The 15,154-nt window shown below is 38.3% G+C and overlaps 2 protein-coding genes across 4 annotated transcripts in view; one reads left to right on the top strand and one right to left on the bottom strand.

Annotated features, from left to right (window-relative positions):
- The window catches only part of LOC117320373, a 359,054-nt gene that overhangs the window by 45,469 nt on the left and 298,431 nt on the right, over positions 1-15,154 (bottom strand). The window lies entirely within an intron of this gene.
- LOC117320370 overlaps positions 1-15,154 on the top strand; it is a 242,323-nt gene that overhangs the window by 83,856 nt on the left and 143,313 nt on the right. For 2 of the 3 annotated variants that reach the window (XM_033874969.1, XM_033874970.1), the window contains 2 exons: positions 6,691-6,753; positions 9,143-9,226. The exons of the other annotated variant lie outside the window; for it this stretch is intronic. In XM_033874969.1, coding sequence (XP_033730860.1) covers positions 6,691-6,753; positions 9,143-9,226 — 147 coding nt within the window. The remainder of the gene's footprint in view (positions 1-6,690; positions 6,754-9,142; positions 9,227-15,154) is intronic. 3 annotated transcript variants of the gene reach the window in all.

The following is a 15,154-nucleotide window of genomic DNA, read 5'->3' as shown; positions in this document are numbered from 1 at the left end:
TAGTTCCCTGTCAGGATTGACCCAAAGTCTAGTCCAGCCCCTGGTAATGTAGTTCACTGTCAGAATTGACCTAAAGTCTAGTCCGGTCCCTGGGAATTTAGTTCACTGTCAGGATTGACCCAAAGTCTAGTCCAGCCCCTGGGAATTTTGTTCACTGTTGACCCAAAGTCTAGTCCATCCCCTGGGAATTTAGTTCACTGTCAGGATTGACCCAAAGTCTAGTCCATCCCCTGGGGCTTAGTCCACTGTCAGGATCGACCGAAAGTCTAGTCTAGCTCCTGGGAATATAGTTCACTGTCAGGATTGACCTAACGTCTAGTCCAGCCCCTGGTAATTTAGTTCACTGTCGGGATTGACCTAACGTCTAGACAAGCCCCTGGGAATTTAGTTCATGTTCCATATCTTGGGAAAGATAAGATCCTCACCCTATAATAATAAACAATGCTGGACAAGAAGGGATTACCCGGAGGAGTCACTGTGTCCCACACATGCTGGCCCCGGGGACAATGCTCTTATGTCATAACTTATAATTATGTCTGCTAATCTGTACCTTACCAATAAATCTCTGTCAAACATTTGACTGAAAAGAAACAGTTTATCCACCATTCCACATAAAGGGAGTTCACTTTCCTGTGATTCACATATCAAAACTATTTTCTATTTATTTTGTCACTGTAAATTTTTAAATCATAATTATGTGAAATATCTCATGACTTGGATCATTTTATTTTACAGGAAGGGATCCTAAGTTGACGGCTATGATAGGTGAGTCTTGAGATTGGAGGGATACAACATAACACCCATATGGACCAAACTTCATCAGGGACGACAGCTACTGAAACATTTGAAACATTGGATGTTTACATGTTTAAGGAACACACAAAATACTTGATTTTGAAATAACAATTACTGTTGATGAAATTATCCATCAAAGGTCAAGGCCACATGTTATCTGATACGTCACATAGTCATTGTGGCTGACTGATGGAAACAGGTTGTCTTATTGTCAGGGCCAGCTTCTGTCGTCTGTCAAATTTTAGGTCACCTGAGTTGAAATCTGAAGTCATCCATTTTAATTCCTTTTGTTCATTGTTGAGCAGTAGGTGTCGTCTGTCCATTAAAAATTCACATTTTTGCCGTCTCAGAAATCCCTGAACCAATTTTAATGAAATTTTGGAGAAACTTCTATGGTCAAAGTCAACCAACAGTGTAAATTATATGGTCCTCACCTCCCAGGGCCTGAGGGTTGGAGCAAAATGGGGTCAAATTAACTGTATTTCAAAAATTGTCTTCTCAACACGCAAATAAGTTCAAATCAAACACTCTTGCTTAACCAAAAGTTTGAATTTCATCACCCTTTGGTCTCTTGTTTCCCCTCTGGGGAGGGGTAAAATTTACTATAGTTTATAAAGGGAAATCACACTTCTGAGCATCATTTGTTTAATTGCTATTAGAAAAATTATAATCAAAACTTGGGTAGAATAACATTATGGAATGACATTTTGATGTTATGCACATATTGGCTCTGACTGAAATGTATCAGAACTCTGCGACCTGCTCAGGCCCATGGGCCTCTTATTCTTCAAATGACTATTTTAGCCCCCAACTCCTCACTACCATCACCAGCCCTCACCCCTCTTTAGGTATATCAGTTCATGAACAATTCAAATAGACGTTTTCTGTGGTTCGTTGTTCGTCCATAAAATCCTTGTAATTGTGATTTCCTGGGGAATAGGGCATGGATCTTTTGTAAACTTTTCATGGAGGTTCTTAAATATGCCCTTTCCAAAGAGAGCCTGATTGGAAAAACAAAACAGCAAACAGGCAGCCATCTTTAATTCTTTGATTTTTATAGCTTGAAGTTTCTTGAGAAATATTGGAAGGCTACTAAAACAGTAATTCTCAAATGAAATGTAGGTCCCATAGACCCTAGTTGTGTCCGATTTACTATTAAGACTGATAAGGAAATCAATATGGCTGACAGTATACAAAGGATATTTTGAAATTTTAAATTTGTTCTTGCTTATTCTTGAGAAGTACTGGAATCTAAAATAGGAAAGAAGAGAAAGTAAAGAAATGATCAGTCTTTCACAGAACCAACAAGATCATTATTTGGTTGGCACCCAAATCCCTTTGAGTGATGTAATCATTTCCTCGGTGGCATTGATTTAACATCACAAGATTTCAGGTTGTATCCATTAAAATAAGGAAAATAATAATAAACCATATCAGGAAAAATGTACATGTATTTCATGTACATCAGTGGCGTAGGAAGCGGGGGGGCAGGGGGGGCAATTGCCCCCCCACTTTTTTCAGTGGGGGGGCAAACATATCTTTTTGCCCCCACACTTTTTGACATCCAAAATCTAAAAAAGGGGAAAAAACACGAATTTATATATTCATTTCGATAAATATCTGTATATTTTCGAACCGATAATGTTTTCTTGAAGGCAACGATAAAAACTGTATCTTGTACATCCGGAACATTCCGACTTTTATACTAGTATATCAATCCTCAGACCAATCGGAACCCCTCGTCATTTTCCTACGTTCGCAGACGGAGGCGAGGTGTTCCGATTGATCCTCAGACCTGTGTGTCGGTCGTCTGCAATAGCCTGGTAAGTCAATATTTATATCTTAATACGAAATTTTGCTTAACTTCATCACATAGATTCAATAAGTTGATGATAATTTGTGAAGTTAATTGAGTTCATAATGAGAACAAGACAGAAACACAACATGAATAGGAATGCGCGGTTTTAACGTGAATAGAGTGATACTAATTACCGACAGGTACGAGGAAATACAAAAAAAAATTCAGCTCGCGCCTACGTCGCTCGCTTTATCACTAAATTACTGCCCCCCTTTCGATTGCAGATCCACAGGGGGGCTTCGCCACCCTGGGACCCGCTGGGCGGCCCCCAGACCTCTCGCAAAAAGGAAAAAAAAATCGGCTCGCGCCTATGGCGCTCGCATGATCACTTAATTACTGGACCCCCCTTTCGAAAACTCCTGGATCCGCACCTGATCCCGAATTATTAGAATGTGCTATATTCATTTTCCGCGGAGGGCTAAGACCCCCTTGAACCCCCTATCAGGGCGCTGCCCTGGACCCGCTGGGCGGCCCCTCGTAAAAAAAAAAAAAAAAAAAGCAAAAAAAATCGGCTCGCGCCTATGGCGCTCGCATTATTACTAAATTACTGGTCCACCCGACCTTTCGAAAATCCTGGCCGGGCCTGGTGATTCATGTTTTGCCATAAATAATATATCCTGATTTGCGTTAATAACTTAATTTGTACTACATAAATTATCAAAATTATCATGGGATGTTGAAATGATAATTATTGCCTAATTTTGCGGAGATGGCATACGATTTGTTTAGTGCGTAAAATTTAAGGTTAAAAAAAATTTTGCCCCCCCACTTTTTCACGACTTCCTACGCCACTGTACATGATGTAATATTAGGTTCAGTAATATGTGACAAGTTATATGTATCTATATATTGTAGGTATTTTTTTTTCGTGGTAGGGGGTCTGTCATTTTTTATGTAAAAAAAATATTATCTCATGCTCCCAGGGAACTCATAAATTTTGGATTTTTCATTCTGATGTTTGTTCTTATAAGTTTAATCTTCTTTCCTTGCAGATACAACAAAGTCTACAATTCAGACAGAAAAAGAAAACAACCAGTTTGTTCCTACCAAAAGTCTCAAAGATGCCCGTCAAAAACTTCTGAAGAACAAGATCGTTATAATCCAGGGAAACTCCGGGGACGGGAAATCATCTACTGCACTTGAACTTCTCCGTTTGCTGTGCTGTAATGAAGAGGAGGGGCAACATAAACGATGTCGACAACCACTACAACTACACGACATAAAAGACATGGATTGGGTGTCATCAAAGTCACAATTAGTTGTTTATTTTGATGACATCTTTGGAACGAATGTTGTGTGTCAGGAAGATGTGAAAGAATGGGAGAAACGAGAAAAAGAAATTAATGCAAAACTTTGTGGAAATGAATCTGAGGCCAATTATCTGGTCATTACAATTCGTAGTGGGATTTTTAATTCTTTAAGTGGCCTTGGAAAATTATTTACTAAAGAAAACATTGTTGACCTTAGCCAGTACAAAGAAGAAAAAGAAAAACTTGCATTGTTAAGGTTGTATCAACCAAAAACTCCTACTGATCTCGTTGAGGTTGATGTCGATGTTGTGGTTAAAATGTTTGATTGTGGAGTGCGGACTGTTAACTATTTTTGTTGTTGAGTGTGTGTTTGTGGAGCTTGTACTGCGGTTCGGGGTTAGATAGGGCTCCTCTTTGTGACTTGCTGTTCGGTTCGCACGTCTAGTTTCGGTATGTTCATTCTAACTGGACTTGGGGGCATATGCTTGCCTGTATGGTTGATCTCCCGCTGGCGTGTTGTTGCTAGTCAGGTCGATCAACCACGCACCGGCGGGGTGGAGGCTCTTTATGATGTAGTGTGGGAGTTCGTGATGTTATGAATCTAGTGTTGGTATGGGTTGGGGAAAGCACTGATAACAATACCTAAGAACTTAACTTGTTCAAGTTGCCCATCAACATGGCATGGGGAACGCGCCGAATGTCGAGGGAAAACCCTGCCACTACCTTCCATCTATCTCCCTGACTTCCACCTTTCCCCTAGTCACTCTGTTCTCCCTTCCTCTCCCTTCTCACGAACTTTAAGTATTGCGGGTATCGGTCGTCTCCTATTGTTTGTTTTTCAGTAACTATGTGAGTGGTGTTACTTGCTTGTGTATTGTGTATTTTGTATCCATGATTATAATCTTCGGTAGTCTTCTAATCTGTTTTGTTGTTGTTAACCACCATTGTTGAAGCTTTAGAAGTTAGAGTTTGGGTTGGGGAAGGATATTTCTCAAACTTTATATGTATTCAGGGCCCATAGCTTCAATTTTGAGGTTAAAAAATGGAAAAATACAATGTCCAACTGGCGACTATGCTTGATTTAAGTAATTGAAGTTTGTTATCACTATTACATAGATCTTTGACAGGTGTGTATGGATCTTTGTTATCACTAGACTGGTGTGTATGGATCTTTGTTATCACTATACATTTGACAGGTGTGTATATATCTTTGTTATCACTATACCTTTGACAGGTGTGTATATATCTTTGTTATCACTATACATTTGACAGGTGTGTATAGATCTTTGTTATCACTATACATTTGACAGGTGTGTAGGATCTTTGTTATCACTATACATTTGACAGGTGTGTATGGATCTTTGTTATCACTATACCTTTGACAGGTGTGTATGGATCTTTGTTATCACTATACCTTTGACAGGTGTGTATGGATCTTTCTACCACAATACCCTGTGTAATTCAACTCTCAGACCATCAGTTAATCATTACAGCTGTTGATTAACAATCTGTTTGTTTATACCACACGTGGTATAAACTCTGTACGCATTTTGATTGGCTAACACGGTGAACTTTGACCCAAGCTGCAATTGTTATTGATGTCATCAATAATCTAATGACGTCACATCACCGGGTCCCGGACGTCACCGGTACACTTTATTTGTATATGCAAAAATATACTTGGCCACGTTTCCCTTTGATTCAAGGCAATATTATTGTGGTAGAAACAGGTCACAAGGCTCGTGATTGTTGGATATGGAATTTATTTCACACTAGTAAGTTATTTTTTAAAAGTTACAAAAGACACAAGCTTTAGCGAGTACGCGTTGTGTAACCTCTATTTATTATCATTATACCTTTGACAGGTGTGTATGGATCTTTGTTATCACTATACCTTTGACAGGTGTGTATATAGATCTTTGTTATCACTATACCTTTGACAGGTGTGTATGGATCTTTGTTATCACTATACCTTTGACAGGTGTGTATGGATCTTTGTTATCACTATACCTTTGACAGGTGTATATGGATCTTTGTTATCACTATACATTTGACAGGCGTGTATGGATCTTTGTTATCACTATACCTTTGACAGGTGTGTATGGATCTTTGTTATCACTATACCTTTGACAGGTGTGTATATAGATCTTTGTTATCACTATACCTTTGACAGGTGTGTATAGATCTTTGTTATCACTATACATTTGACAAGTGTGTATGGATCTTTGTTATCACTATACCTTTGACAGGTGTGTATGGATCTTTGTTATCACTATACCTTTGACAGGTGTGTATATAGATCTTTGTTATCACTATACCTTTGACAGGTGTGTATAGATCTTTGTTATCACTATACATTTGACAAGTGTGTATGGATCTTTGTTATCACTATACCTTTGACAGGTGTGTATGGATCTTTGTTATCACTATACATTTGACAGGCGTGTATGGATCTTTGTTATCACTATACATTTGACAGGTGTGTATGGATCTTTGTTATCACTATACATTTGACAGGTGTGTATGGATCTTTGTTATCACTATACCTTTGACAGGTGTGTATATATCTTTGTTATCACTATACATTTGACAGGTGTGTATGGATCTTTGTTATCTCTATACATTTGACAGGTGTGTATATAGATCTTTGTTATCACTAAACATTTGACAGGTGTGTATATAGATCTTTGTTATCACTAAACATTTGACAGGTGTGTATGGATCTTTGTTATCACTTTTTCTTTCATGCATGTTCTTGAGTCTACAAGATATTGTTTGTCTTTTTAGGGGAAATCTGTGACGTAAAACAGAGACAAGAAGAGATGACAACTGACATGGACAACCTAAAAGGTATGTAACATGTCCCACTGACTATGATATACTCAGCCGCCTGTCAAAGTTTGACTTGGAATGAATTTCATACAGATTTACTATTTGTATGGAGATACATGTGCCATATAGAGTAATTACTTGCTGTCTGTCTGTCCACATTTATTTGTTATTGACTGATAACTGGTATTCATTGTCTCATTCACATGAAAATTTGGTCCAGATGTTCAACTCGCAAAAATGCACACATTCAGGCTCAAGGTTAATGTTCAAGGTTAATGGGTCAAGGTCGGTTCGTGCGTTTTTTTATTAGCTCACCTGGCCCGAAGGGCCAGTGAGCTTATGCCATGGTGCAGCGTCCGTCGTCCGGCGTCCGGCGTCCGTCAACTTTTACTTTAAATTGCTACTAGTCATAAAGTTAGTAATGAATTTGAACCAAATTTGGTCAGGAACATTCTTGGCAGAAGGTGAACAGAGTTTGTATAAATTTTTACTCTGAACCCCCAGGGGCCTGAGGGGCGGGGCCATATAGGGGAAATAGGGTTAATCCTTTAAATCGCCACTAGTCATAAAGTTATTAATGAATTTGAACCAAATTTGGTCAGGAACATCCTTTGGGGAAGAGGAACAGAGTGTTTAAATCTTTATTCCCAACCCCCAGGGGCCTGAGGGGCGGGGCCAAATAGGGGAAATAGGGTTACACCTTTAAATCGCTACTAGTCCTAAAGTATTGAATAGCTTTTCACCAAATTTGGTCAGGAACATCCTTGAGGGGAAGGGGAACAGAGTTTATATGAATTTTTACTCTGTACCCCTAGGGGCCTAAGGGGCGGGGCCAAGTAGGGGAAATAGAGATTAGTTTTTTAATTGCTACTAGTCATAAAGCTTTAAATGGATTTTAACCAAATATGGTCAGGAATATTCATTGGAGAAGGGGAACCGAATTGGTATAAATTTTTACTCTGAATCCCCAGGGGACTGAGGAGTGGGGTCCGATAGGGAAAATAGGGGTTAATCCTTTAAATCGCTATTAATTATTAAGTTACGAATGGATTTTAACTAAATTTTATCAGGAACATCGAGAGAGGAAGGGGGGAAAGAGTTTGTGTAAATATTGAGGGGCCTGAGGGGCGGGGCCAAATAGGGGAAATAGAGATTAGTCTTTAAATTGCTATTTGCCATAAAGTTTTAAATGAATTTTAACCAAATTTGGTCAAGAGCATCCTTGGGAGAAGGGGAACCGAGTTTGGATACATTTTTACTCTGTACCCTCAGGGGCCTGAGGGGCGGGGCCAAATAGGGAAATAGGGGTTTATCCTTTAAATCGGTATTATTCATAAAGTTATGAATGGATTTGAACCAAATTTGGTCTGGAATATTCTTAGGGGAAGGGGGAAAGAGAGTTTATATAAATACTGACTCTGACCCCCAAGGGGCCTGAAGGGAGGGGCCAAATAGGGGAAATAGAGATTTGAGTTTTAAATGGATTTGAACCCAATTTGGTCAGAAACATCCGTGGTGATGGGGGAACAGATTTTGCATAAATGGTTACTGTGACCCTCAATCCCATAACTATGTATAGTAACGCTGGGCATTAAGGGATAAACACAATTCTTATGTAAACATAGGCCAAAGGGTTTTCCCCACCCTAAGGGACTTAGTTTCTTTAAACACCATTATGTTGTAAAAAATAATCCATATGGTCTTTCAGAGAGTACATTTTTGTATAATGTATTAACAAATTGAACATGAACATTCATTTGACATTCAACTCGAAGTCAGCTGACCAAAGGTCAAGGTCAAAGATCTAGGTCAGATTATGAAGCTAACATTACAAAGCATAGTTGGTCGTACCAGAACAAGGAGTTAACTGACAAAAGGTAAAAGTCACAGGGTTGTCCGATGTCAAACATCCATCCAGCCTGTAGCAATTGTCATTGCTGTTCTCAGAAAAATCTTCATGGATTTTTCTCAAATTTCGCTCTTAGGTTCCCCTTGGTCCCTAGTTACACAAATGCATGTTCTATTTTGAGACTGATCTGAAAACAAGATAGCTGATAGAAAGCTATAGGTAGTCATTTTCAATTTTGACAGTTGAAGTCTGTTATCTCTATAGCTATTTCTCACAAAATTCTTTATTGATCTTACTTAAATTTCACTTTCTATTTCCCTTTGGTCCCTAGTTGTGCATGTTCCATTTAAGGACAGATATGAAAATAAGGTGGATGACAGGTCGCCATCTTTAACTTTGACAATTTGAATTGGTTTCGCTATTGCTCAGAAAGGTTCTCTGAAATTTCTCCTCATTGTACCACCAAAATCTTGCTGGATGGAAGATAGTGCTATATTGAGGTTTTACTGTACAGTTATAGATATTATATAAAATTGATTTTATTTAATATTTTGACAGGCACTGTTGATGCTGTGAGTGGTGATGTTGATGCTGTGAAGAAAGATGTCAGTGACATGAAAGAAACATCAGCCAAAAATGCAGGTATAACAGACAATTATGTTGGTGTGTTGGTAAATATGACTTGGGACGAACTTCAAAAATCTTCTTTTGAATTTCTTCTGAGGCTGAACCTATGATATTTTGTCATTAGGTAGTTTAAGGTTAAAATGCCATCAAATGTTTATGGGTCTTCTATTACTTCAAAAGCTTAATGAGTTAAGGCCAGAAAGGAGGTGTAGGTGCCCTGTAGTATTTGTATTGTCCATTAGTCCATCCTTCAGTTCTTCTGTGTCAGTCTGACAGTCAACGTACATTTAATGAATGTAATATTTCTAAACATTTATCAGAAGAATGATCTTTCTACACCTGGTTTTGATGGACATCAGGTAACACGAGACTACTTCAGAAATAAAAAGTTGGTGCAGACGATATATTGTGAACCCCTTTACAAATATAATATCGGTATTTACATTGTTTATCGAAACAGAAGCTCTACACCTATAAGATACGTGTGGTCATTAGTCCCTGTTATATGGTCAGAAGTCATACATAGCCACTCTGATACAAGTGTTGTATATTTGGTGTGTATAAACAGTAATCTAATTTAAATGTAAGATTCAGGTTTTAAGAGTCAGATATTATGGGAAGCCCTGTGTGATGGGTCTAGTTTTGTAAATTTTAAGAAGAATACTCGCCGCACTAGCTCAGTCGATTACGGTGTTGGCGTACATAACCTCAGGTGAAGGTCCAGTGTGTGTGGTTCACACTTCCTACCCAAGACAGTCTGTGTTTCTCAGTCGATTACAGTGTTGGCGTACATAACCTCAGGTGAAGGTCCAGTGAGTGTGGTTCACACTTCCTACCCAAGACAGTCTGTGTTTCTCAGTCGATTACAGTGTTGGCGTACATAACCTCAGGTGAAGGTCCAGTGTGTGTGGTTCACACTTCCTACTATTACAAGACATTCCTTTACCCTCCTCTGTGTGTTATTCAGTGCTTGACCCAAAGTCTTGTCCATCCCCTGGGAATTTAGTTCATTGTCATGATTGACCCAATGTCTAGTCCATCCCCTGGGAATTTAGTTCATTGTCATGATTGACCCAATGTCTAGTCCATCCCCTGGGAATTTAGTTCACTGTCATGATTGACCCAATGTCTAGTCCATCCCCTGGGAATTTAGTTCATTGTCATGATTGACCCAAAGTCTAGTCCATCCCCTGGGAATTTAGTTCACTGTCATGATTGACCCAATGTCTAGTCCATCCCCTGGGAATTTAGTTCATTGTCATGATTGACCCAATGTCTAGTCCAGCCCCTGGGAATTTAGTTCACTGTCAGGATTGATCCAAAGTCTAGTCCAGCCCCTGGTAATTTAGTTCACTGTTGACCCAAAGTCTAGTCCAGCCCCTGGTAATTTTATTTCACTGTCAGAATTGACACAAAGTCTAGTTCAGCCCCTGGGAATTTAGTTCACTGTCAGGATTGACCCAAAGTCTAGTCCAGCCCCTGGGAATTTAGTTCCCTGTCAGGATTGACCCAAAGTCTAGTCCAGCCCCTGGTAATGTAGTTCACTGTCAGAATTGACCTTAAGTCTAGTCCGGTCCCTGGGAATTTAGTTCACTGTCAGGATTGACCCAAAGTCTAGTCCAGCTCCTGGGAATTTAGTTCACTGTTGACCCAAAGTCTAGTCCATCCCCTGGGAATTTAGTTCACTGTCAGGATTGACCCAAAGTCTAGTCCATCCCCTGGGGCTTAGTCCACTGTCAGGATCGACCTAACGTCTAGTCTAGCTCCTGGGAATTTAGTTCACTGTCAGGATTGACCTAACGTCTAGTCCAGCCCCTGGTAATTTAGTTCACTGTCATGATTGACCAAAAGTCTAGTCCAGCCCCTGGTAATTTAGTTCACTGTCGGGATTGACCTAACGTCTAGTCAAGCCCCTGGGAATTTAGTTCATGTTCCATATCTTGGGAAAGATAAGATCCTCACCCTATAATAATAAACAATGCTGGACAAGAAGGGATTACCCGGAGGAGTCACTGTGTCCCACACATGCTGGCCCCGGGGACAATGCTCTTATGTCATAACTTATAATCATGTGTGCTAATCTGTACCTTACCAATAAATCTCTGTCAAACATTTGACTGAAAAGAAACAGTTTATCCACCATTCCACATAAAGGGAGTTCAATTTCCTGTGATTCACATATCAAAACTATTTTCTATCTATATTGTCACTGTAAATTTTTAAATCATAATTATGTGAAATATCTCATGACTTGGATCATTTTATTTTACAGGAAGGGATCCTAAGTTGACGGCTATGATAGGTGAGTCTTGAGATTGGAGGGATACAACAAAATGCCCATATGGACCAAACTTCATCAGGGACGACAGCTACTGAAATATTTGAAACATTGGATGTTTACATGTTTAAAGAAAACACAAAATACTTGATTTTGATATAACAATTACTGTTGATGAAATTATCCATCAAAGGTCAAGGCCACATGTTATCTGATACGTCACATAGTCATTGTGGCTGACTGATGGAAACAGGTTGTCTTATTGTCAGGGCCAGCTTCTGTCGTCTGTCAAATTTTAGGTCACCTGAGTTGAAGTCTGAAGTCATCCATTTTAATTCCTTTTGTTCATTGTTGTGCAGTAGGTGTCGTCTGTCCGTTAACAATTCACATTTTTGCCGTCTCAGAAATCCCTGAACCAATTTTAATGAAATTTTGGAGAAACTTCTATGGTCAAAGTCAACCAACAGTGTAAATTATATGGTCCTCACCTCCCAGGGCCTGAGGGTTGGAGCAAAATGGGGTCAAATTAACTGTATTTCAAAAATTGTCTTCTCAACACGCAAATAAGTTCAAATCAAACACTCATTTTTCATCACCCTTTGGTCTCACGTTTCCCCTCTGGGGAGGGGTAAAATTTACTATAGTTTATAAAGGGAAATCACACTTCTGAGCATCATTTGTTTAATTGCTATTAGAAAAATTATAATCAAAACTTGGGTAGAATAACATTATGGAATGACATTTTGATGTTATGCACATATTGGCTCTGACTGAAATGTATCAGAACTCCGCGACCTGCTCAGGCCCATGGGCCTCTTATTCTTTAAATGACTTTTTTATCCCCCAACTCCTCACTACCATCACCAGCCCTCACCCCTCTTTAGGTATATCAGTTCATGAACAATTCAAATGGACCTTTTCTGTGGTTCGTTGTCCGTCCATAAAATCCTTGTAATTGTGATTTCCTGGGGAATAGGGCACGGATCTTTTGTAAACTTTTCATGGAGGTTCTTAAATATGCCCATTCCAAAGAGAGCGTGATTGAAAAAACAAAACAGCAAACAGGCAGCCATCTTTAATTCTTCGATTTTTACAGCTTGAAGTTTCTTGAGAAATATTGGAAGGCTACTAAAACAGTAATTCTCAACTGAAATGTAGGTCCCATAGACCCTAGTTGTGTCCGATTTACTATTAAGACTGATAAGGAAATCAATATGGCTGACAGTATACAAAGGATATTTTGACATTTTAAATTTGTTCTTGCTTATTCTTGAGAAGTACTGGAATTTAATAAGAGAAAGTACAGCAATGATCAGTCTTTCACAGAACCAACAAGATCGTTATTTGGTTGGCACCCAAATCCCTTTGAGTGATGTAATAATTTCCTCGGTGGCATTGATTTAACATCACAAGATTTCAGGTTGTATCCATTAAAATAAGGAAAATAATCATAAACTATATCAGGAAGGACAATTTTAATTAATCATTATTTGTAAAGTCTCATTATTTCAAAAATTTAGTTAAAACTGAATAATTTAATTTTGTATGAAACGCGCATTTTCATTGGCTAAAATAATTTTGTTATACCTCCATAGCAAATTTTTTGATGTTGCGAAATGTAACGTCATTTTTGATTGGCTGATGACGTTGCGTAATAATTTATCACAGAAAAGAGTTCGCCAAAGAAAGTGAAATATCTTGGTGTGTATAAGACGAAATTAAATTATAAGAATTAACATTAATTATTTTTTCTGTTATACAGTCATAACAGAAAAAACTGGAGTGTACTCTTTTCATAAACCGCTTCGCGGTTTATTTAGAGTACACTCCAGTTTTTTCTGTTATGACTGTATAACAGAAAAAATAATTGATGTTAATCCTTAAATATTTAATCTGAACTTTGACTGATTCTGAAGGTTGAGGGTTTCAAAATGATCGTGAGGAGCATTTATTGATCAATTGGTGAACGATGAAGGTTCTATGAGCCTTTTGTAATAGTTCGTGTTAAAAATGTACATGTATTTCTGATAGAGAAACCTTTCATGTACATGATGTAATATTAGGTTCAGTAATATGTGATAAGTTATACGTATCTATATATTGTAGTTATTTTTTATTTATTTTTTTTTTCGTGGTAGGGAGTCTGTCATTTTTTATGTAAAAAAATATTGTCTCATGCTCCCAGGGAACTCGTGAATTTTGGCTTTGTCATGCTGATGTTTGTTCTTACAAGTTTAATCTTCTTTCCTTGCAGATACAACAAAGTCTACAATTCAGACAGAAAAAGAAAGCTACAAGTATATTTCTACCAAAAGTCTCCAAGATGCCCATCAAAAACTTCTGGAGAACAAGATCATTATAATCCAGGGAAACTCGGGGGACGGGAAATCATCTACTGCACTTGAACTTCTCGGTTTGCTGTGCTGTAATGAAGAGGAGGGGCAACATAAACGATGTCGACAACCACTACAACTACACGAGATAAAAGACTTAGATTCAGTTGCACCAAAGTCACAATTAGTTATCTATTTTGATGACATCTTTGGAACGAATGTTGTGTGTCAGGAAGATGTGAAAGAATGGGAGAAACGAGAAAAAGAAATTATTGCAAAACTTTGTGGAAATGAATCTGAGTCCAATTATCTGGTCATTACAATTCGTAGTGGAATGATTAATTCTTTAAGTGGCCTTGGAAAATTATTTACCAAAGAAAACATTGTTGACCTTAGCCAGTACAAAGAAGACAAAGAAAAACTTGCATTGTTAAGGTTGTATCAACCAAAAACTGAATTTGTTAAATGGACAGATGATGAGGAGAAACAGATTGTGGCCTCGGCCCCAGACATTGGGTTTCCACAGTGTTGTAGATTATTTAGGGACACACCTAGTTTACAAACAGAGAGAGTCAAATTCTTTAAAAGACCTTTGCATTATTTTAAATCCTCTTTATCTAAATTAGAAGACGGGAAATTTCATGGTCTACTGTATCTGTTCCTCAATGGCGGCTCAGTTGTAGAACATGATTTAGACCCTTCCATTGAAAATATTGAGGAAAATGAGAAAATGAAAGCAGCATTTGCTTTTGATGTAGTAAAAGTTAACCAAACACCTGAGCTTATTCACAAAATAGAGAAAAAGAAAGCTGAATTTGTAAAGGAGTCATTAGAATGCCTTTTGGGTTGGCTGGTGAGAAAAGATTCTAAATTGATATGGAAACAAAATTGTCTTCAAGATTATCCTTGTTTCAAATTCAACCACGACTCCATTGAGGAAACAGTGGCACTTCTGTATGGAGAGAAAACTCCCATTGGCTACATACAGAATTGTCCCAGAAAGTTCCTCAGTTATGTAACTACAACAAAAAACACCTCAAACAGAATAGTTATATCATCTGATAATCAAACCAATGCCATGTATAAACGTATAGTGAAAGAGTTTCAATCTGTTGATCCTAAAAGTGACTGGTATTTGAGTGTGTGTGAATATTTAGCTACATTAGACGTATGGACAGACACCCTGTTTCTACAGGGATTTATCAGATGGCTAAGTGGTCAGAATGATGACAAAAACTTACACCAACTGATAAAATGTGGGTTGTTAAATGGAGCTTGCTCTGCTGGTTTAGAAGATCGTGTCTCGTATCTCCTTTCTATGGGTGTCACACC

This window comes from Pecten maximus, unplaced genomic scaffold, assembly GCF_902652985.1.
Source record: "Pecten maximus unplaced genomic scaffold, xPecMax1.1, whole genome shotgun sequence".
Classification (NCBI taxonomy): Eukaryota; Metazoa; Mollusca; class Bivalvia; order Pectinida; family Pectinidae; genus Pecten; species Pecten maximus.
The sequence above is the reverse complement of the archived record's forward strand: the minus strand, read 5'-3'. Positions and strand labels throughout refer to the sequence as shown.